Here is a 24,475-nt window from a genome sequence, read left to right on the forward strand (position 1 = left end):
GAAAGAGACTTCCCCCATCTGCCCCCTCAGCTTCGCTTATTATCTTGGAAACTTTCACCAAATCAGCCCTAACTTCCAGAAAGTACAAATCTGCTGCCTGATTAGTTGAATATATCCAGCATTTCATATTTTCCCCGGTTTGTGATAATTCTTTGATGATGGAAGTCCTTTCCACGAAGGCAGGACTAAGGTCCATTGACAGTGAGAAGGAATGACATTGGTACCTGAGCTGCAGCTTCTGTCAGACCACACAACGCCTTCGAAGCGATCCCAACGGAGTCTCCAAATGCAGGAAGATCACCGGTCTTGGCCTTCTGAGAGATCCCTGCCATGGCTTCACCGAGGACCTGAATGATGGTGAAGAGCAAAATGAAATGGACTCAGTGAAGGCTCATACTGCCGAATAGCTCAGTTGCCTGATTGCACCAAATCAGGATCCGACCTACCTTGGAATTCTCCATCACACTTTCAATACAGTCAAAGTAGGAAAGGTCACTGACCGGGTCGCTGGGGTTATCGAGCATGCCTTTTGCAGTCTGGAAAACATTTCAGAAATGCCAGAGTAGTAAATAGCATCATTCTTTTGCCATCCATACTAGAACTGATTACCTTGCAGGAACTCACTTGCACTTATACCAAGTGATGGAGCATTTTATGAATTTGAATTGGATGCACTTAGGACCATCTGGGATGCTGAAGCATTATAGATGAGAGTTTTACTGAGGTGGTCAAAGCTAAGGTGCTGGTTGCGGACTGCTGGAAATATAGAATGGATAGATAGAGTACGATTTACCTTTTTAACATGACTTTTGAATCAATTCCACAGACCCTTCAGAAATACATTCTCGATTTTGATGACCTGTTGCATTAAGAAATCTCATCTCACCTTGCTCTTTGCTTCTATTTTCTTGTTACAAACTGTCGTGCAGTGGGAACACTTTCTAGTTTTATCCATATCCTTCCTGATTTTGAACTCTCTGCTGTTAATTCAATCTGTAGTCCTTTGAAAGGCCAAACATAGAGCACCAACTGGCTCTCTCATCTATTTTACTCATTACCTCCTCAAAAATTCCAGTAGAATTCCCAATCCATGTTGACTTTGTCCAATCCTGCAACCTTTATGACATCTTTTAAAATTAACTCCACAATTTTCTCCATGATTGATGTCAGGCTTACCAGTCTATGTTCTCCTCTCTCCCTCCTTGCTTACATTGTGTTTCAGAGTCAATGGAATCAGCAAAACATCTATTATTTCTATTGCCACTTCCCTTAGCATGTGTGCTATTGGTTCATCAAGATTTACTGGCCTTCAGTCATCAACTTTCCTTCCACCATTACCCTGCTCAACTAACAATGATTTTATTCCTTTCCTCCTTTTCAGCAATCCATGTGGGCACCAAGGTTAACAGTGACCCACTCTCCCCCACCACCCCCGACACCATGACTTCTGGGAATGTCAGTTCTATGGCCATTTAAAGTGCAGAAGGTGCACTTTACAGCATTAAGAACCCCAAGGTCATGGATTGGGTCCACACGGCAGCCTGATGTGACTTCAGTAAATCACCCTCCGAATCTTCTCCATCTTGAATAAGACCATAAGACATTAAAGTAGAATTAGGCCATTCTGACCATCTAGTCTGCTCTGGCATTTCATCATGGCTGATCCATTTTCCCCTCAACCCATTCCCTTGCCTTCCGCCCGTAACCTTTGACTAATCAAGAATCGACCAAACTCCACCTTAAAAACACCCAATGACCTGGCCTCTGCAGGCACCCATGGCAATGTATTCTACAGATTCGCGACTCTCTGGCTAAAGAAATTCCTCCTCATCGCCATTCTAAAAGGATGTCCCTCTATTCTGAGGCTGTGCTCTCTGGTACTAGACTCACCCATGATAATAAACATCCTCTCCACATTCGTTCTATCTAGGCTTTCCAGCATTCGATAGGTTTCAATGAGATCACCCCTCTTTCTTCTAAATTCCAGCAAGTACAGGTTCAAACCCATTAAACGCTCCTTATACGATAACCCTTTCATTTCCGGAACTATTCTCGTGAACCTCCTCTGTACCAGCTCCAGTGTCAGTACATCCTTTCTTAGACAAAGGGCCCAAAACTGCTCACAATACTCCAACTGAGACCTCACCAGTGTCATATAAAGCCCCAGCATTACATCCTTGCTTTTATATTCTAGTCCTTTCGAAATGAATGCTAATATTACATTTGCTTCTGTTACCACCAATTCAACATGCAAGTTAACCTTTAGGGTATCCTGCACGAGGACTCCCAAGTCCTCTTGCACTTCAGACTTTTGAATTTTCGTTCAGTTTAGAAAATATTCTGTGCTTTTAATTTTTCTACCAAAGTGCATGACCGTACACTTTCTGACACTGTATTCATTTGCCTATTCTCCTTATCTGTCTACCTCCCTGGTTCCTCAACACTACCTACCCCTCCACCTACCTCCAAGCAGGATAGACAGAGGAGAATTGGAGGATGCTGTGTACTTGAATTTTCAGAAGGCCTCAGAGAAGGTGCCGCATATGAGGTTGGTTAACAAGATAAGAGGGCATGGTATTGCAGGACAGATACTACCATGGATAGAGCACTGGCTGATTGTCAGAAGGCAAACCCTGCCTCCCTGCTTCCTCAACATTATCTGCCCCTCCACCCATCTTTGTATCATCTGCAAACTTGGTCAAAAAGCCACCAATTCCGCCATCCAAATCATTGACACATAACATAAAAGAAGCAGTCCCATCACCAAACCCTGCTGAACACCACTGGTCACCGGCAACCAACCCGAAAAGGCTCCCTTTATTCCCACTCTTTGCCTCCTGCCAATCATCCTCCATCCATGCTAGTACTTTTGCTGTAATACCATGGGCTTTCATCTTGTTAAGCAGCCTAATGTGTGAGGTACCTTGTCAAAGGTTTTCTGAAAATCTAAGTACATAACATCCACCGATTCTCCCTTGTCTATTCTGCTGGTTATTTCTTCAAAGAATTCCAACAGACTTGTCAGGCGAGATTTTCCCTTAAAAAAAACCATGCTGATTTTGGCCTATTTAATCATGTGCCTCCAAGTACCCTGAGATCTCATCCTTAATAACCAAATCCAACATCTTCCCAACCACTGAGGTCAGGCTAACTGGCTTATAATTTCCTTTCTCTGCCTCCCTCCCTTCTTGGAAAGTGAAGTAACATTTGCAATTTTCCACTTCTCTCCATGCCAGAATCTAATTATTGAAAGATTATTACTTATGCCTCCACAATCCTTTCAGCGACCTCTTTCAGAACCCTGGGGTGTAGTCCATCTAGTCCAGTGATCTACCTTCGGACCTTACAATTTCTGAAGCATCTTCTCCCTAGCAATAGCAACTGCACTCACTTCTGCCTCTTGGCACCCTTGAGCTTCTGGGATACTGCTGGTGTCTTCCACAGTGAAGACCAATGCAAAATACTTGTGCAGTTCGCCCACCATTTTCTTGTGCCCCATTACTACCTCTCCAGCATCATTTTCCAGCGGTCCAATGTCTACTCTTGCCTCTCTTTTGCTCTTTATATATCTGGAAAAAAAACTTTGTATCCTCCAATATTATTGGCTAGCTTATTTCACCTTTTCACTCCTTATGGTTTGTTAAGTTGTCTTCTGTTAGTTTTTAAAAGCTTCCCAATCCTCTAACTTCCCATTAATTTTTTTCTCTATTATATGCTCTCTCTTTTGCTTTTATGTTGCCTTTGACCTCCTTTGTTAGCCATGGTTGCCTCATCCTCCCTTCAGATTATTTCTTCATCTTTGGAACGTACCTATCCTGCACCTTCCAAATTGCGCCCCAGAAATTCCAGCCATTGCTGTTCTGTTGTCATCCCTGCTAGTGTCCCCTTCCAATCAACTTTGGTCAGCTCCTCTGTCATGCTTCTGTAATTCCATTTACTTCACTGTAATACTGATACATCTGACTTTAACTTCACCCTCTCAAATTGCAGGGTGAAGGTTTTCACATTACAATCACTTCCTCCTTAGGGTTCCTTTTCCTTAAGCTACGATGGCGCTCGACAGTGATTCCTTCAACCTCATCTGAGGAAACAGCTTAATTTCTACTTTATTGTCTCTCTTTTTCTTGTATGGGGTTCTGTTAAAGACTCTGACCTACAGCTACACTCAAACTTTGGTTCTTTGTGGAGTGGGACCCACTCCAGGGGCTCATTGATTGGCTCCTTCTCGATGTCCCAAGGACGCAGCCGAGAAAACGAGTGTGCTTTCGGAGTTCTGAGGTTTTGGACCTGGGGACAAGCCAGTTCTATGCAGGTGCCACTGACTGAAGCGTTGTGGACATCAGATCAGCCGCCGGGGGCTCTGTATTCAGCAAATTGAATACACTCTTTCTCTCATTGGTGGGGGAGAGTTTGTTGCTGATTCTCGAGTTGGAGAACTCAGAGGAAAAAAAGTAACTCAGCAGACTTTAACACCACAATCAGTGAGTTGTTTGTCTTCATCTGTCTCCCCTCTCGCTGTGAAAAGGGCACATTTCTCTCTCTCTCTCTCTCTTTATTGGGGGAGAAAGCCTGTGGTATGTTGAATTGTCGGGTGTGTGATTAGTTTTCATTGTACTACAGACCATGGTCTTTCTTGGGGGCTTTGCTATTGCTTGCTTGGTGAGTGAAGGGTGCTGATGCTTCTTCTTTGCTGAAGTAAGTGGGGGAGGGGGAGGGTTGATGTTTTACTGCTGCTTGTGTACGGGGGGCGAATGGGGCGCTTTGGGGTTCTAACGTTTTTACTGTCACATTCTGTGGGGTACCCTTCTGTTTTCGAGGATGTCTGTGAGAGTAAGAATTTCAGGTTGTATATTAATATCTCTGATATTAAACTGGAACTATTGAACTAATCGAATCTAGTTCATTACACAACAACCAATCCAGAAAAGCCTTTCCTTAGTGGGCTCAATCACAAGTTGCTCTAAAAAGCCATCTCATAGGCATTCTACAAATTCTCTCTCGGGTTCCAGCACCAACCTGGTTTTCCCAATCTACCTGCATATTATCCACGATGACTATCATAACATTACCCTCATCACGTGCCTTTTCTACTTCCCATTGTAATGTATATCCCACACCCTGTTTGGAGATCTGTATATAACTCACATTAGGATCTTTTCACCCTTGCAGTTTCTTAACTCTACTCACAAGGATTCTACATCTTCTGATCTGGTGTCACCTTTCTAAGGATTTGAATTAATTTCTTAATCAACAGAGCCACCCCACCCCCGCCTGTCCTTTCGATACAATGGGTATCCTTTGATGTTGAGCTTTTCTCAGCCACAACTCAGTGATGCCCACAACGTTGTACCTGCCAATCTCTAACTGTGTGACAAGATCATCTACCTTATTCCGAATACTGTGTATATTCAAATAAAGTACCTCCATTCGTCACTCTTTTCAACTTTGTCTCCTGTTACACTGCAACTCATTCCACTCACTGCAACTCATTCCACTCACTGCAATTTTGCCCTAACATCTGCCTGTCCTTCCTCATGGTCTCACCGCACACTGCATCTGTTTGTACGCCAAATACTCTATCCTCAGCCCTATCACTCCAGTTCCCATCCCCATGCAAATTCATTTAAACCCTCCCCAGCAGTTCTAGCACACCTGTCCGCAAGGATATTGGTCCCCCTCGGGTTCAGATGTAACCCACTCTTTTTGTACAGGTTATATCTTTGACAGAAGTGATCTAGAAATCTGAACCCCTTAGCCATACGGTAATCTGCCAAATCACCCTTTTCTTACCCTTACTATCCTCTAGGTCTTGCTATTCAGCTTTCTACCTAGTTGCTTAAATTCCCTCTTCAGGATCGCCTCCCTTTTCCTGCCTACGTCATCAGTGCCAATATGTACCAAGACTTCTGGCTGCTCACCGTCCCGTTTAGAATCCCATGGGCCCGATCTGAGCAATTCCTGACCCTGGCACCTGGGAGGCAACACACTTCTGAATGTCTCTTTCACATCCACACAATCTCATGTCTATTCCTCTAACTATGGAATGCCCTATCACCACTGCAGTCCCCTTCTCCCCCACTTGCCTTCTGAGCCACAGTGTACGCAGTAACCAGATCTCAGTGCCGAGAGACCCAGTCACTGCTTACGGTTACCCAGTCATATCTTTCCTGAGCTGTGATACCCAGAACCAGCTGCGGCTGACTTAGCAAACATTAGCTCAGCTATTATGTATGTTTGTTTTTGAATCCCTTGGCATGCTTATACAGACAAGGATCACAAGCGTATATACACACACACACACACACACACACACACATATATAAAAGCAGGCTTTTCATGCCCTTCTTCTTCAAAGGTGAGTAGCTCCACCAGCATGTTCCTTGTTTCTATACCATCTTTAAAACTGCCTCAGTTCTCAGGAAGAGGCAAGTCACTCAGATGCACACTGTTACCTGACAAGCGAGTATGATTACACAGGTACTGTCACAAATTCTGACACAGATCAAATTCACTCCAGTGGACTGTAGGTGTATAGAGTTTGAGGTTTCATGCTCACTATATGCACAGTAAGACTTGGATTAAAAATCCACATCGAATCTAGTTCTCAATGCAAGATTTAGATTGTTGTTAGATGTAACATAAGCTTCTGATAACTTGTATTTCCTGACTCCAGATCCATTGGATCTCAGCACTCATTTTTGCTGGAATCAATGACAGTGAAGCCTTAATGCAACATAGGAATCAGTTATTTTCAGTAAGGTTATTAAGCTTGGTTCAAACAATGAAATTTGCCCCTGCTTTCTGACACAAATGACCAGAGAGATAAGTGAACAAGCAGGACTGAGCTGTCCAAACACTTGATCCTTTGCTTAATTCTTACCTCGAGCTCTCGAAGGGCATTGTCACACTCCTTCTGTCCAGGAGCCTGCTGAGTGCAGAGTGTAATTAACTGATTGATGCTCTCTGTAACAGCCCTGCAAAACACAGAGGCACTCACTGTTATTTCTTCAGCCTTGACAGGCTTATTGATTGAAATGCCCTAATAAGAGCCATTGATGCAATGCTTGGACATTTGACCGCTGGAGTCCCAAAGGACTCTACGGCTGCTGCTAGGATACCGGGACAGGGACATTCAGTCTCAGCATAGCATTACCCTTCAAAACAGTAACTCAGCAGGACAAATAGTCTTTCTCAATAATCTTTGTAGAGACAAAACTGTAGGCCAGGCCACTGCACTGTAGTTCACTTCTCTCTCTCTCAAATAATGCTGCAGTACCTTTTAACTTCTTAAGCAGAACCTTGGGGTTCAAAGGTGAATTTCCTCTTGCGGTTTGAGTGTGCTTTTGACTCATAATCTCAAAGTTCCCGACACACCACGGTCCCAAGGCTCCAGTTACCCGAGTTCAATCCTGACCTCGGTGCTAGCTGGGTGGAATTTGCCTCATAAGTGAACAAGTAGGACCCAGTTGTCCAAACACTTGATCCTTTGCTTAATTCTTACCCCGAGCTTTCAGAGAGTATTATCACACTCCTTCTGTCCGGGAGCCTGCTGAGTGCAGAGTGTAATTAACTAATTGATGTGACCATGAGGGTTTCCCCAGGAGGCTCTTGTTACCCCCCCACCCCAAAGAAGTACAAAGTTAAGCGGTTAAGTGGTCACCATAAATTGCCCCTAGTGAATGTTGATGGGTATGATAATTAGGGTAGGATTAGTGTAAATTTCCTGATGGTCAGCACAGACTTGGTGAACCACAGAGCCTGTTTCTCATCCCAAATACTCATCCTCCTGAGAGTCTCCTTCACCCAGACAGCAGTGAACCTGCAGAACTCTCTACTACGAAAAACACAGCAGAAGCCAATTGATTAAATATAAACAACAGATAGATAGATGAGAGCTAAAAGGATCAAGGAATATGTGCAGAAATTGGACACCAGGCAATGAATTTGGATAATCAGCCATGATCACATTGAAAGGCAAACAACTACTAACTCCCACGTTCTGTGCTTTTACAAATCAGTAGACATGTCATACTGTATATTCTCACGAGGTCTTGAGCACATCGTTGAATGTTTCCTTCTCTCAGCCTGGGAAGCTCTTCTCATGACCAAGCTTGGGATAGTGTCTGATTTGGGAGTTTGAGGTTGACCATGTTCACTAGTGCAGACTGAGTGGAGATAGGTACAAGAGATTCTGCAGATCTTAAGCAACACAAACAAAATGTGGGGAGGAGAAGATGGCGACGTGACACAGCGTGTGCGGCCGCTCCAAAATGATATCGTATTTGTTAAGTAGGGGCCGTGTACAATCCTGATTTGATGGAGACAGACGTGAGAAGCACGGAAGAACATCTGGAGAAACTTCTGAGATGCCTGCTTCGCTGCCGCTGCTACTGTGTGATCGAGAATCTCCAGAGGGGAAGGCCCCAAATCCTCGGCTTTGCCTATTGCCTGTTGCTGGGGCTGGAGTTGAAGCACTCGGCAGAGATGGTGCTCGGTGTTGGAGGGCTGGTCGGAGGCTTGAAGTTTTCGGACGGACTCAGAGTCGGCTGTGGTCGGGTGCTTCCAGGGTGCTGCATCGGCAAGTTTGCGGTGCTGGAGGTTCATGGCAGGTAGAGTTTTTCTTCCTTCTACTGTCTGCGTGAGATGATGGGACTTTCCAGAGACTTTGAGACTTTTTTTTTTACCGTGCCCATGGTCTGTTCTGTATCAAATTATGGTATTGTTTTGCACTGTTGTAACTATATGTTATAATTATGTGGTTTCTGTCAGTTTTTCAGTCTTGATTTGTCTTGTTTCTGTGATATCACACCGGAGGAATAGTGTATCATTTCTTAATGCATGCATTACTAAATGCCAAGAAAAGAGGACTGCGTGTCCTCATAATCTAATCTAATCTAAATGCTGGAGGACCTCAGCAAGGCAGGCAGCGTGGAGGGAAATAAACAGATGAGGTTTTAGGACCAATGAAGGGTTGTGGCCTGAACTGTTGTGTGTTTATTCCGCTCCATAGATGCTGTTTGACTTGTTGAATTTGTCCAGCATTTTGAGTGGAGTTAAAGCATGACAAAGTTTGCCTGGGAGAACATTGGTGTTAGTTTGTTTATTCTGAGGGTGGCAGGATCTTGCGGACCTGTGCTTTGAGAAAGTGATGGAAGTGACCTTTTCCTCAGAGGCATTTTAAAGAGCAGAGATCACCACTGCCTGATAGAACAGGAATCTTGCATCAGGTCTGAGGTCATATCTGTGAATACCCTTCTCCTCAGTTGGTTAAAGGCTGCGCTACTCAAAGGTGGTGCTTCACCCAGTAGGAGACACTGTGTTGGTTTATATTGTCACAGACAGACAGACAGCAGCATCCCCTTGGTGTCAGCATTGGTCATGTGTTTAATTGCCTGGAGCAGGTCTACAGCAAAGATTAATAACATCAAAGCAGCAGAACAGTAATGTAATTTATTAGAGGAAGTGGTGCAATACAGTATTAGCACAAAGCCCCAGAAGTGAATTTTTTTCTAAAGGCTCCTCTTCCATCAACCTCCTGACTTGAGAAAAATGACCACATCTTAGTCAAAAAAGTGATCAGAGCAAGAGTCCAAACACAATGCACAGTCGGAGGGAATGCTGAGCTGCACATCCGTGAACATAATCCGAGGCAGAAGGAAATTTTCACCCAGTGTTTGAGCTCTGCAAACTCGGACACTGGGTTAACAGCCGGAGGGAGCTGACTGAATCAAAGAACAAGACAAGGACTGAAATGCATAGTGACAGCTAAACATCATTACGGATAGGCAACATGCCAATGTGGGGTGCTTACAAATTTTGCAGAGCAACATCCCACAAATACGGTGAGTGGTGCCCCATTTGCTTGAGGAATTACTGCTCCTAGGGAGGTGTGGTGGGACATGGATCAGCTCAGTAGTGCCAACAGACTGTCAACAAGAAATAATGAACTCACCACTTCCTGAGCAGGCACAGGTGTCACCCACAGAGCCCGGCTGATGGGGGCACTCCAGTGTTGACTCACATGGTGCTACAGCATGGGTGATACCCCAGCATGGACAGACCACTGGCTGATTGGCAGGAGGCAAAGAGTGTCGATAAAGGGAGAACTTTCTATCTGGCTGCTGGCGACTAGTGGTGTTCTACAGGGGTCTGTGTTGAGACCGATTCTTTTTACATTACATGTCAATGATTTTGGACAATGGCTTTGCGGCCAAGTTTGCTGATGATACAAAGCTAGGTGGAGGGGCGGGTAGTTTTGAGGAAGTAGATAAGTTACAGAAGGACTTAGACAGATTAGAAGAATAGGCAAAGAAGTGGCAGATGTAATACAGTATCAGGAAGTGTATTGTCATGCACTTAAGTAGAAGAAATGAAAGGGTTGACTATTTTCTAAATGGAGGGAAAATACAAAAAACTGAGGCACAAAGGGACTTGGGAGTCCTTGTGCAGGATTCCTTAAAGATTAACTTGCAGGTTGAGTCAGTGATAAGGAAGGCAAATATAATGTTAGCATTCATTTCAAGAGGAGTAGAATATAAAAACAAGGATGTAAAGCTGAGGCCTAATAAGGCACTGGTGAGTAGTTTGGTTCCCCTATCTAAGAAAGGATGTGTTGACATTGCAGAGGGTTCAAAGGAGGTTCATGTTTGATGGTCCTAGGCCTGTACTCACTGGGATTCAGATGAATGAGTGGGGTGGGGGATCTCACTGAAACTTATTGAATATTGAAAGGCTTCAGCAGAGTGGATATGGAGAGGGTGTTTCCTATAGTGGGGGAGTTGAAGGCCAGAGGACCCAATCCCAGTAGAACTGAGATGAGGAGGAATTTCTTTAGCCAGAGAGTGGAGAATCTGTGTAATTCATTGACATAGGCAGCTGTGGAGGCCAGGTCACTGGGTGCATTTAAGGCAGAAGTTGATGGACAGGGCGTGAAGGGTTATGGGGAGCAGGCGGGAGAATGGGGCTAAGAGGGAAATGGATCTGCCATGATGAAATGGTGGAGCAGACTCGATGGGCCAAATGGCCTAATTCCACTCCTTTATCTTATGGTCAAGCACAATAGACACATGCAGGACTTACCTAGCAGCAGCAGCCAGGAGATTCTTGGCGTTGGGTGCTGCAGGGTCCACAGAAAGTGATTTGGCAGCGAGCAGCAGCTTGCTGGAAGCCATTGAGATATTCTTCAAGTTACCAACAACCTGGATCTGACCCTCTTTTGTCTGTATAAAAATAAGTGAAAATGTTATGTTTACATTCATTTTTTGAAGAATCTGTCTGTTTCTCATTGGTCTGTTATTGACAATGTCAAATCAGTCTTTCCAGGGCAGCAACCACTGAACTGAAGAGCTGCAAAACGTAAGGCTATTCAGCTGATTATGTCTGTACTGAAAGAGATATCCAGTGAATCTGCATCTCCTCCTTTTAACCAGTTATTTCCTTGCTTTTAAATAACTATCCAAATTATACTGTAGATGCTGACAGCACTGACTCTTTGCACTCTGAGTCTAATCCCTTCCTGGGCATCCTGGACTTCTTTGACCTAGAAACTTTGCTCTGATTCACTTAAGAGGGGTCCAGGACCATCGAGGCAGGAGAGTGCATCTACAGTGGCAGCTTCAGATCTCTATGCAGCTTTTCAGAGACTGGGCATTAATATCTTTTTTAAGCAATACTGCTTGGAGTCTGACTCTTGGACACATCACATGTTCCTCTTCCATTAGTACATGGACCTAAAAGCCATGTGATCTACCCCAGACAACCAATGGGGTCTCAGCTTAAAGCCTTATCTTTGACAATGCATCAATACCTCAAGACTCCAGTGGAGTTGTGACCTGGCTCTCTGCGGGACCGAGGCCATGATCTTCTCGATTAGAACATAAGAAAATGGGATCAGGAGTAAGCCCTTTGGCTCCTCATGCCTGTCCTGCCATTCACTATGACCATGGCTGATCTCACCCTCTCTCATGTCAGATCACCTGGCCCTCAATTCCTGATCTTCAAAAAATTAATCCATTTTCTCTTTAACTACGTCATTAATCTAACCTCTACAACCCTCAGAACAGAGAATCCAAGAGGTACACCAGGAGGGAACAAAGATCACCAAATGAGCTAGAACTAATGTTCACACAAAGCATGATTCTCAGATAAAGTTAAAAAAAAAATCATCCCCCTCTCACTTTAAACCTGTACCTGCTAGATTTAGACTTTCCTACCCTGGGAAAGTGTGTCTACCCATCTAATCTACATCTTTTACAATTTTATAAAGCTCTGTAAGATCGCTCTTCAGCCTCTCTCACTCCCGTATAAACACTCCCAGCCCATTGACTCAGAAAGCTTGACAAAACCCTTGTAGGTAGCATAACAGTGAGTGCAATGCTGTTACACCTCAAAGCATTAGGGTTCAGAGTTCACTTCAACATAATTTGTAAGGGGTCTGTACGTCCTCCCCATGGAATGCACTGGTTTCCTCTGGGTGTTCCAGTTTCCCTCCACCGTCCAAAGACGAATCAGTTAGTGTGTTAATTGGTTATTGTAAACTGTCCCTCGATTAGACTAGTCTTAAATCAGGGGTTTATGGGTGATGCGGCTCAAGGGGCCAGAAGGGCCTATTTCGTGATATATCACTAGATAAAATAAATCTTCCCTGCACCCTCTCAGGATGAATCACATCCTTCCCTATAGCTGGGTTACCAGAACTATGCACAATACTCCAAGTGTGATCTCACCTACATCTAGTCCTTCTGTAACATGACTTTCCTACTGTCATACTCATTGCCCGGTCCAATGAAGGCAAGCATGCCACACAACATCCCCTCTGTACCTGTACCTCTTGCTCTCTCTGTTCAACAATCCTTCCCAAGGCCCTGCCACTCTCTTTTTAAATCCAGCTTAGGTTTAACTTCTTAAGATGTATCATTCTGTACCTGCCTGAGGATAAATTCCTTCTGTCACTTTATGAGCAACATGTTCAGTTTGTCTAAATCCTGCTGTTGACTTGAACAAGCTTCTTCACTGTCCAACACACCACCAACTTTGGTGTAATTAACAAACTTTGCAATTATACCAATCACAATCTGCAGGTGCTGGAAATCCAAGCAACACACACAAAATGCTGGAGGAACTCAGCAAGCCAGGCAGCATCTATGGGCAAGAGTACAGTCAATGTTTTGGGCTGAGACCCTTCGGCAGTCCTGTCGACTGTACTCTTTTACATAGATGCTGCCTGGCCTGCTGTGTTCCTCCAGCACTTTGTGTGTGTTGCAACTATACCACCTCCATCTCATCTAAATCATTAATATAGCTGACAAACAACAGAGGTTCCTGCACCAATCCTTGTAGCACTACTGCTCACTAGCCTCCAAAACCACCTTCCACTACTACCCACTGATCCTGTCCAACAAGCCAATTATATATCCAATTAACTACCTTACACTGGATCCCATGAGGACTGACCTTCCAGACCACCCTACCACACAGGAGTCTCTCGAAGGACTCCCTAAAGTCCTTGTAGACAACATCTACACCCCTGCCCCTGTTAATCCTCTTGGTAACCTCTTCATGAAACTCAGACAAAGTGGTGAGACACAATTTCCTCCACACAAAGCCTTGCTGACTGTGCTCCCTCGAGGAAGGATGGTGAAGGGTAACCTGAAATAAGTTTATAAGAAAAGGAGATGCACAGATGGGGTAGGCAGTCAGTATATTTCCCCCTGGGAGGGGTATCAAAAGCAAGAGTTTAAAGGTTTAAGGTGAGGGGGAGAGGATTTAAGGTGAGGGGGAGAAGATTTAAGGTGAGGGGGAGAAGATTTAAGGTGAGGGGGAGAGGATTTAAGGTGAGGGGGAGAAGATTTAAGGTGAGGGGAAGAAGGTTTAAGGTGAGGGGAAGAAGATTTAAGGTGAGGGGAAGATGATTTAAGGTGAGGGGGAGAGGATTTAAGGTGAGGGGGAGAGGATTTAAGGTGAGGGGGAGAGGATTTAAGGTGAGGGGGAGAAGATTTAAGGTGAGGGGGAGAAGATTTAAGGTGAGGGGCAGAGGATTTAAGGTGAGGGGAAGAAGATTTAAGGTGAGGGGAAGATGATTTAAGGTGAGGGGAAGAAGATTTAAAGGGAATTGGAGGCAGAAGCTTTCTTTTCACATGGAGAGTGTTTGATATCTAAAGATGTTGGTGGAATCAGATATAGTCACTGCTTAGGAAGCATTTTAACCAACACATGAACAAGCAAGCAGAGAAGGATATGATTCTAATCAGGGTAAGTGAAAATTAAAGCAGATCTGTGTAAAGTTCAGCAGGGATCTGGTGGGACAAATGGCCTGTTTCAGTATTGTAGAACTTTATAACTCCATGTATTCCATTCTGCTCTCCTCCTTCAACCTCTCCCCTTCATTCTCATCACATAGTTCCATCTGCTCTTTCAGCCTTCTCCTACATTCCCTCCCCAAATCTACCCTCTCACACCCAGACTGGTGAATCACAGCTAGGAAGGGAAGAGGAGTGGTTGTTGGTGGAACTTAGTCTAGACAAGTCGTAGAGTAGTGGAGCAATACAGCACCTATACAAGGCCCTTTGGCTCATCCTGCCCATGATGACAAGTGCGTAGGATTGTACTTTAGGTTACTTATTATTGGCTGGACGTAAAGTGTAAACAGGAGCTGGTGTTGATCTTCCACCCTGAATCCCAAGACCTTGTGCCAGAGTGCCCACAAGTTGCTGTGCCCCCGCCCTGTTCGGGCTTGAACCTGAGGGCCCTGATCCAGCACTGGAACCACAGGCTGCATGCTTACCTGAGCCTGCCCAGCCATTTCAATCCCTGCGTCCAGGAACTCGTCAAAGTCTTCACTAAACTTCCCGGAGGCGGCAGCCAGCTGCCGACTGGTTCCTCGGGATGCGTGGACCACCTCACCCGCAGACTGGTTCAGATCCGCTGCAGCTTGGTTCAGCTCACTCTGCGCCTCCTGGAAGCTCTTGGTACTCGGTGGCAACTTCAGGGGCCGTGTGGGAAGGGTGGGGGTGTTGGTGAGGATTGCAAAAGGAGATCATAACCCATTTATTTCCAGAAAAAAAAACACACACATCACTCACCTGCCAAAACCTACAAACACTCTAACCCAGGGTTTCTCAGCAGACCGTGATTGAAAAAAATAAACATTACTTTTTGAACTTGGCACAATGCGCGATGGTAGAGCTCGCAATGGTGGGCAGGGTCCGAGTAGCCCTGTTAACAACCTCGTTGGAGGTCTCTCAGCACAGTGTGGCAGTGGGCAATAGGACCGTGTTTATTCTCAGTTCTTGATGTGAGATAGGGGAGGCGGTTGATAATTGGTGAGCACTGTATTGCACAGAGGGGAAGATGGTAGGCCTATGAGGAGCATGAGATGTGTTTTTCGAGCATTGAATGGGCATCAGCCTCTCTCTCCTAAGTTCTCTCCAACTTCCCTTTACTGACTTATGGGAGTGAACAAACTCTACCTGTGTAGTAGAAAATTGTAGAGAAATTTTCATTCCAAAGAAGGAATTTTTACACGCTGTGATGATTAACCCCTATTCCATTATGCCTGGTCCGCAGCAAACAACTTACAAATGCAGTAATGGCTCCAGCAAAATTGAAAATGCACTAAGCTACAAATCACAGCCATATGACATGTAAAATAACTGATTATTTTAAATGGTTGTTGGAATCTTAAAACAAACAGTAAATCAATTTACAGCCTTTATTGAAATTAAATCTACCGAGCCTACCTTTAGAAAAGTTAAATTAATTTTAAGCCAGTTATTTAACAGAAATTTATTATGTTTGCCTTATGAGTTTTTAAAATTTACATTCTCTACTCAAAGACCATTGACAATTATTTTTGGATTATTATATCTACAACTTACTGATGACACTAACGTACCATGAGCTCTAGATATAATAATTATTATGCAGGGGTTCCCTGAGACCTGAAAATTTTTTTGCCTCTGTGTTTATCTGGGAGATGGACACAGAGTCTATAGAAGTGAGGCAAAGCAGCAGCAAGGTCATGGACTCTGTACAGATTACGAGCAGGAGATATTTGCTGACTTAAGGCAAATTACAGCAGATGGATCCCCAGGGCCTGACAAGGTGTTCCGTAAGACCCTGTGGGAGGCAAGTGCACAAATTGTAGCAGCCCTAGCAGAGATGATTAAATCATCCAGAGTGACTGATGAGGCAACGGAGGACGGAGGATAGCTTATGTTGTTCCACTGTTTCAAAAAAGTTCTAAAAATAAAAAAAGATATATTTTTGGACAGTGTGCCTGACATCAGTGGGAATGTTATGAAAAGTATTCTAAGGGACCGGATACATATCAGTATTTGGATAGATATGAACTGATTGGGGATAGTTGGTATGGCTTCATGCATGATAGGTCATGTCTAATCAATCTTATATTGTTTATCAAGTTACCAGGAAAATGGATGAAGGCAAGGCAGTGGTTGTTGTCTACATAGACTTTGGCAAGGCATTTGACAAGGTCCCACATGGGAGGTTGGACAAGAAGGTTCAGTCATTTGGCATTCAAGATGAGGTAGTAACTGCTTTGTGGGAGAAACCAGAGAGTGACGGTAGATGGTTGTCTCTCTGACTGGAAGCCTGGGACTAGTGGTGCACCGCAGAAATCGGTGCTGGGTCCATTGTGGTTTGTCAGCAATATCAATGATCTGGATGATAATGTGGTTAGCTGGATCAGCAAATTTGTGGATGACACCAACAATGGGGTGTAGTGGACAGTGAGGAAGGTTATTATAGTTTGCAGTGGCATCTAGACCAGCTGGAATTTAATGCAGGCGAGTGTGAGATGTTGTACTTTGGGTGCACCAACCAGGGTAGGTCTTAAATGGTGAGCAGTAGGGCACCAAAGAGCGCAGTACAACAAAGGGATCTGGGAATAGTCCTTGAAATTGGTTTCACAGGTAGACAGGATTGTAAAGAAAGCTCTTGGCACATTGGCCTTCATAAATCAATTCATTGAGTACAGAAGATGGGATGTTATTGTTGAAATTGTGTAAGATGTCGGATGGTGGCCCAGTGAGACCAACGCTGGGCTGGAGAACAGAGGTTCCTGAGTTCGATCTGGTGACAGACCGTCCCCGTGCGCGCTCTCCATCCGTGCCGGGTTGTTGTTGATCTCAGCCTCGTAAAATAATACAGCGAAATGTCTGTGCGAGGATTGGTGCCCCACACAGCCTTTTGAACTGCGCCTTGTAAGGCGTGAAAACGCCCGACTGGCCTCTCAGGTCTGAGTCGACGTCATCATCACCATCATGTACAAGACACCGGTGAGGCCTAATTAGGAACATTGTGTGTAGTTTTGCATCCTACCTACTGGAAAGATGTAAATAAGATTGAAAGTGCAGAGAAAATTTACAAGGATGTTTCTGGGACTTGAGGACCTGTGGTACAGGGAAAGGTTGAAAAGGTTAGGACTATATTCCTTGGAACGTAGAAGATTGAGGGGAGATTTGACAAAGGTATACAAAATTATTATAAGCAATATAGATAGGGTAAATATAAGCAGGCTTTTTCAACTGAGGTTGGGTGAGACTACAACGGGAGGTCATGGGTTAATGTTAAAAGATGAAATTTTTAAGGAAAACATGAAGGGAAACTTCTTCAGAGTGTGGAATGAGCTGCTAGCACAAGTGGTGGATTAAGGGTTAATTTCAACATTTCACAGAAATTTGAACAGCTTCAGGGATGGGAGGGATGTGGTCCAGGTGCAGGTTAATGTACTGGGTATTAATCTAAAGGGGAATGAAGGGCCTGTTTCTGTGCAGCAGTGTCCCATAACTCTAGAAGCTGTGGGACATGATTCAACCAACGCCTGCTGGACTCACACTGTGCTGAGGAAGACCAACGGGCATTCGTTTATATCAGAACTGTGAAGAGGAAAAACATCTGTGCAGTCCTGAATCTCCGCACACAATGAGGAGAATCAAATCTGCCACAGAGTACATACGCTCATCATAAGAGGATGGGATCAGGGCCAGCGCGCTTTGCTGTTCATGCATATTCTTGGTAAGGGAGAATGAAGGTGTCATTGAAAGTGCTTGCAGTGAACACTCTGGAATTTATATCATTTATTGATGAATGCATAAGCGAACAGACAGATCCAAAGACCAGTCCACACAGAACAGTTTACAGCTCTGGGGCATGCTTAACTTAAAGCTTACCAAGTCCACCAGCAGTTTCTTGCTGGACTCTCCAATACTTTTAAGTGCCATGTCCACGTCCTTCTGCCCAGGCAAACAGTTCACACAGTTGTTCAGAGAGTGAGACACGGCCTTCGCCACCTTTCAAACAAAAGGGACAACCAGAGGTTTATGCTTCAATGGTCAGTGAACATAGACCGATCCGATGTTCTGTTGGCTCAGGGGTATGTTACATCAATAAACTGTGTCTGCATCCACGAGCACGACTGCCAATAGTCCAATCTACTACCTGAAAACAACTTCCCCCGTAGACCATCTTTGTTCAAGTGGAATGGCAGATTGTACAAAGCAGTCTGACACAAAATCAAGCACTTGAACAGAAGTTAAAACCTTAGTCAGGAAGGAAAGTTTCCACTCACATTTTAAAGAGACCAGGTACAGTGTATAGTACAGTGACAGGGATCCTGACCCTAGGCACAGCTGCCAGGCTGCAGGAATCACATTTCTGAGTGCTCAGGACAAAAGAACAGTGGTGGAAGGGTGCACAAGACGGACAAGGTGGAGGTCAAAGGGTCATAGGGGTCACACAGGGTTAGGGTATGAGGGTCACAGGGTTGGATCAGTGGGTGGGTCACACAGGGTTGGATCAGTGGGGGGGGTCACAGGGTTGGATCAGTGGGGGGGGTCACACAGGGTTGGATCAGTGGGGGGGGTCACAGAGTTGGATCAGTGAGTGGGGGGGGTCACAGGGTTGGATCAGTGGGGGGGTCACACAGGGTTGGATCAGTGGGGGGGGTCACAGGGTTGGATCAGTGAGTGGGGGGGTCACACAGGGTTGGATCAGTGAGTGGGGGGTCACACAGGGTTGGATCAGTGGGGGGGCACACAGGGTTGGATCAGTGGGGGGGTCACACAGGGTTGGATCAGTGGGGGGGTCACACAGGGTTGGATCAGTGGGGTCACAAGGTTGGATCAGTGGGGGGGGGTCACAGGGTTGGATCAGTGGGGGGGTCACACAGGGTTGGATCAGTGAGTGGGGGGGTCACACAGGGTTGGATCAGTGGGGGGGGTCACAGAGTTGGATCAGTGAGTGGGGGGGGTCACAGGGTTGGATCAGTGGGGGGGGTCACACAGGGTTGGATCAGTGGGGGGGGTCACAGGGTTGGATCAGTGGGGGGGGTCACACAGGGTTGGATCAGTGAGTGGGGGGGTCACACAGGGTTGGATCAGTGGGGGGGGTCACAGAGTTGGATCAGTGAGTGGGGGGGTCACAGGGTTGGATCAGTGGGGGGGGTCACACAGGGTTGGATCAGTGGGGGGGGTCACAGGGTTGGATCAGTGGGGGGGGTCACAGGGTTGGATCAGTGAGTGGGGGGGTCACACAGGGTTGGATCAGTGAGTGGGGGGTCACACAGGGTTGGATCAGTGGGGGGTCACACAGGGTTGGATCAGTGGGGGGGTCACACAGGGTTGGATCAGTGGGGGGGTCACAGGGTTGGATCAGTGGGGGGGTCACACAGGGTTGGATCAGTGGGGAGGGTCACAGGGTTGGATCGGGGGGGTCACACAGGGTTGGATCAGTGGGGGGGGCACACAGGGTTGGATCAGTGGGGGGGTCACAGGGTTGGATCAGTGGGGGGGTCACACAGGGTTGGATCAGTGGGGGGGTCACACAGGGTTGGATCAGTGGGGGGGGTCACAGGGTTGGATCAGTGGGGGGGTCACACAGGGTTGGATCAGTGGGGGGGGGTCACAGGGTTGGATCAGTGGGGGGGTCACACAGGGTTGGATCAGTGAGTGGGGGGTCACAGGGTTGGATCAGTGGGGGGGTCACACAGGGTTGGATCAGTGGGGGGGGGTCACAGGGTTGGATCAGTGGGGGTGTGACAAGAATAGACATAGATGTTAGCTGTCCTGTGTGATCAGCAGTTGGTCTGCCACCTGTCTTCGGGAGAGAGAGAGAGATAAGGAAAACAATGGAGCAGCATCTGGAGATGTGTAATGAAGGGACGGGAGAGAGAGCTGTCTGGAGCTGCTCCCCCTTTGAACCCTGAACTGTCTGAAGTGATGGACAGGCGATACCCCAGCAGGGGGATAAAAAGGGACAGGTTCGCTAAGGCAGGACACACACGACACCCCGAGGTAACGAGACCCTGGAAGCGGTGCGTCTCCCACAAGTCGGTGGGAAGCTCTGGGACGGCTGATCGCTGGACCAGCCTTAGACGCACAGGATGGAAAGGTACGATCAGCGGGAAACCGGTGTGTGTCCACCCTCGCTTGGGTGCCGGGTTCACTGCAGAGGATCGACCGCATCTGGAGGAGGGGTCACAGTCGGTGACCTCAGGTGACATCACAAAGGACTCGCCCGAAAGCTGCTTGTGAGCAATATCGCCGGTCTGTGAGTGGAAGCCGTTCTGAATGATCAGTCGTTCTCGTTCTCTCTCTCCCTCCCCCCACGTTGTCCATCGCCATGGCAACGATGACTGCGAACTGAACTAAATTGAACTGGACTTTGTGTCACTTTGAAATGGGTCATTTACCCCTAGACAATGATAGAGCTTAATTGATCCTGTTATCCTAATTCTGTGCACATGTGTGTTTATCATTGCTGAACTGTTGCATTTATTATCCTTTTGATTAGAGTACTGTGTTGCTTGTTTCTTTAATAAAACTTTCTTAGATCTAGTAATCCAGACTCCAACAGAGTGATCCATTTCTGCTGGTTTGGCAACCCAGTTACGGGGTATGTAACAGGGGTCACAGGATTGGATCAGTGGAGGGGGTCACAGGATTGGATCAGTGGGGGGGATCACAGGGTTGGATCAGTGAGTGGGGGGGTCACACAGGGTTGGATCAGTGAGTGGGGGGGGTCACACAGGGTTGGATCGGGGGGGGTCACAGGATTGGATCCACGGGGGGGGAGTCACACAGGGTTGGATCAGTGGGGGAGTCACAGGATTGGATCAGTGGGGGGGGGGTCACACAGCGTTGGATCAGTGGGGGGGGGTCACACAGCGTTGGATCAGTGGGGGGGGGTCACAGGATTGGATCGGTGGGGGGGGGTCACACAAGGTTGGATCAGTGGGGGGGTCACAGGGTTGGATCAGTGGGGGGGTCACACAGGGTTGGATCAGTGAAGGGGTCACAGGATTGGATCAGTGGGGGGGGTCACACAGGGTTGGATCAATGGGGGGGTCACACAGGGTTGGATCAATGGGGGGTCACACAGGGTTGGATCAGTGAGTGGGGGGGTCACACAGGGTTGGATCAGTGAGTGGGGGGTCACACAGGGTTGGATCAGTGGGGGGGGTCACACAGGGTTGGATCAGTGGGGGGGTCACACAAGGTTGGATCAGTGGGGGGGTCACACAGGGTTGGATCGGTGGGGGGTCACAGGGTTGGATCGGTGGGGGTGTCACAGGGTTGGATCAGTGGGGGTGTCACAGGGTTGGATCAGTGGGGAGTGACATAGGGTTGGATCAGTGGGGGGGTCACACAGGGTTGGATCAGTGGGGGGGGTCACAGGGTTGGATCGGTGGGGGTGTCACAGGGTTGGATCAGTGGGGGGGGTCACAGGGTTGGATCAGTGGGGAGTGACATAGGGTTGGATCAGTGAGTGGGGGGTCACACAGGGTTGGATCAGTGGGGAGGGGTCACACAAGGTTGGATCAGTGGGGGGGGTCACACAGGGTTGGATCAGTGGGGGGGTCACACAGGGTTGGATCAGTGGGGGGGGTCACACAGGGTTGGATCAGTGAGTGGGGGGTCACACAGGGTTGGATCGGGGGGGGTCACAAGGTTGGATCAGTGGGGGGGGTCACACAGGATTGGATCAGTGGGGGGGATCACACAGGGTTGGATCAGTGGGGGGGTCACACAGGGTTGGATCAGTGGGGGGGTCACACAGGGTTGGATCAGTGGGGGGGTCACAGGGTTGGATCGGTGGGGGTGTCACAGGTTTGGATCAGTGGGGAGTGACATAGGATTGGATCAGTGGGGGGTCACAGGGTTGGATCAGTGGGGGGGTCACAGGGTTGGATCGGTGGGGGGGGGCCATAGATTTGGATCAGTGGGGGGGTCACAGGGTTGGATCAGTGAGTGGGGGGGTCACACAAGGTTGGATCAGTGGGGGGGGGTCACAGGGTTGGATCAGTGAGTGGGGGGGTCACACAGGGTTGGATCAGTGGGGGGGGTCACACAGGGTTGGATCAGTAGGTGGGGTCACACAGGGTTGGATCAGTGGGGGGGTGATCACAAAGGGTTGGATCACTGGGGGAGTCACACAGGGTTGGATCACTGGGGGGGGTCACACAGGGTTGGATCACTGGGGGGGTCACACAGGGTTGGATCACTGGGGAGGTCACACAGGGTTGGATCAGTGGGGGGGTCACACAGGGTTGGATCACTGGGGGGGTCACACAGGGTTGGATCACTGGGGGGGTCACACAGGGTTGGATCAGTGAGTGGGGGGTCACACAGGGTTGGATCAGTGGGGGGGTGATCACACAGGGTTGGATCAGTGGGGGGGTGATCACACAGGGTTGGATCAGTGGGGGGTCACACAGGGTTGGATCAGTGGGGGGTCACACAGGGTTGGATCAGTGAGTGGGGGGGTCACACAGGGTTGGATCAGTGGGGGGGGGTCACACAGGAGTGGGGACAGTGGTGGGGGTAAAGTGGGTAATGTTGGGTTGAGCTCAGGTTGGGCCTCTGGTGAAGTGTGCCCACACGCGTTGCTGGTGTGCCTACCTGTGCCAGCCGTTGCTGACTCTCAGCGTCTCCCGGTGAGGCCAGCGTTTGCTTGGCCTCCTGGATTAGGAGGGCAGATCCGTCCATGACGTCACGTGCCGCGTCCAGCATGGAGTTCTGTGCGGGCGGGCTGTCAGTGGACGCTGCGACCCCGCGGGCAGCTGAGGCCAATGCCTTGAGGGCCTGTGCCGTCTCTCGTGCAGCGATGCCTGGGAAAAGAACAGCCTTCGATCAGTCACCTCACTTCAGCAGTTAATGCTCCATACACATTGCCCCCTCCAACACCCTGCTCACAGCCTCCTGTCCATCCTTGGGAACTCTCCTTGCCTACCCAATGGCACCAGAGGTTCAGGACGTCTGGCCCGGAGACTCACTGACCCTGATGACCTGTCTACCAGGAAGAGCAGAATAACACAATGTCAAAATCTAGGAATATTAGTTACTGAAAAGGCTCCTTCATCAATGCCGGCCTCTTCATTGCTGAGGATCGGCTTCTGAAAGTTCAACAGGAGAATTCCTGCTGTGGTGCACGAGTGTTTCCCTGAGTGACCACGCCTGTCCATACACAGGAAGGGCACACTTATCTCACAGTATCGGAGTCTGATGGGGTGCTCAGCCAGCCCTCAGTACTAAGTAACCTTGGAAGTCTCCAGAAGAACATTTTGACACAACAGATAAATGGATCAAAAAGGGCAGCAGGATTATTTATTCCTTTAGCAGTACAACACTAAGTAGTCCCTTCACGACCCTAACCTAATAATGGGGCAATTTACAATGATCAGTTAACCTACTCTGTACGTCTTTGGACTGTGGGAGGAGACCAGAGAAAACACGCACATTCCACGCACTGAACTCCAGTGCCCCGAGCGCTAAAAGCATCGTGATAACTGCTACACTAACGTAGCTCCCTTATGGACCTTGTCTTGGGAAACTGGGCTGATTAGATGCAGGGAGTGCCAGTGGTGGAGCAGTTGGAAGATAGTGGCTATAATTTAATATATTTTGAAGTGGTTATAGAGAAAGTATAGGGGGAAACCAAAAATAAAGGTCTTAAGTTGGAGGAAGACCAATTCATTTAAATAGCTAGCTCGGGTTTTTCTCTTCGGAGCAAAGGGGGCTGAGAGGCAACTTGATAGAGGTGTACAAGATTATGAGAGCCATAGGCAGAGTAGACAGCCATCGACTATTCCCTGAAGATGCAATGGCCAAGACCAGGGGACATCTGTTTCAGGTGGGTGGAGGAAAGTTTAAGGGAGATGTCAGAGGTAGCTTTTTGTTTTTAAAAACACAGGGAGTGGTGAATGTGCCTGGAACACTCTTCTGGGGCTGGTGGTAGAAGCTGATACAACAGGGACATTTAAGTGACTCTTGGATACATGGCTGTAAGAAAGTCAGAGGCTTATGGGCTGTGTATTTTATTTATTTACTTGGAGATAGAGTGTGGAACAGGCTCTTCCAGCCCACCAAGCCGCACTGCCGAGCAAACCATCTATTTAACGCTACTCTCATCATCAGGACAATTTACAATGACCAATTAATCTACTAACCAGTACGCC

The 24,475-nt window shown here is 47.4% G+C and overlaps 1 protein-coding gene across 5 annotated transcripts in view; it reads right to left on the reverse strand.

Annotated features, from left to right (window-relative positions):
- The window catches only part of tln2b (talin 2b), a 316,251-nt gene that overhangs the window by 78,173 nt on the left and 213,603 nt on the right, over positions 1 to 24,475 (reverse strand). For all 5 annotated transcript variants that reach the window (XM_072282202.1, XM_072282201.1, XM_072282200.1 and 2 more), the window contains 7 exons: positions 22,920 to 23,128; positions 18,192 to 18,311; positions 14,783 to 14,980; positions 11,080 to 11,219; positions 6,881 to 6,974; positions 447 to 536; positions 225 to 347 (listed from right to left, as the gene is read on the reverse strand). In XM_072282202.1, coding sequence (XP_072138303.1) covers positions 225 to 347; positions 447 to 536; positions 6,881 to 6,974; positions 11,080 to 11,219; positions 14,783 to 14,980; positions 18,192 to 18,311; positions 22,920 to 23,128 — 974 coding nt within the window. The remainder of the gene's footprint in view (positions 1 to 224; positions 348 to 446; positions 537 to 6,880; positions 6,975 to 11,079; positions 11,220 to 14,782; positions 14,981 to 18,191; positions 18,312 to 22,919; positions 23,129 to 24,475) is intronic.

Source organism: Mobula birostris, chromosome 18 (genome assembly GCF_030028105.1).
Source record: "Mobula birostris isolate sMobBir1 chromosome 18, sMobBir1.hap1, whole genome shotgun sequence".
Classification (NCBI taxonomy): domain Eukaryota; kingdom Metazoa; phylum Chordata; class Chondrichthyes; order Myliobatiformes; family Myliobatidae; genus Mobula; species Mobula birostris.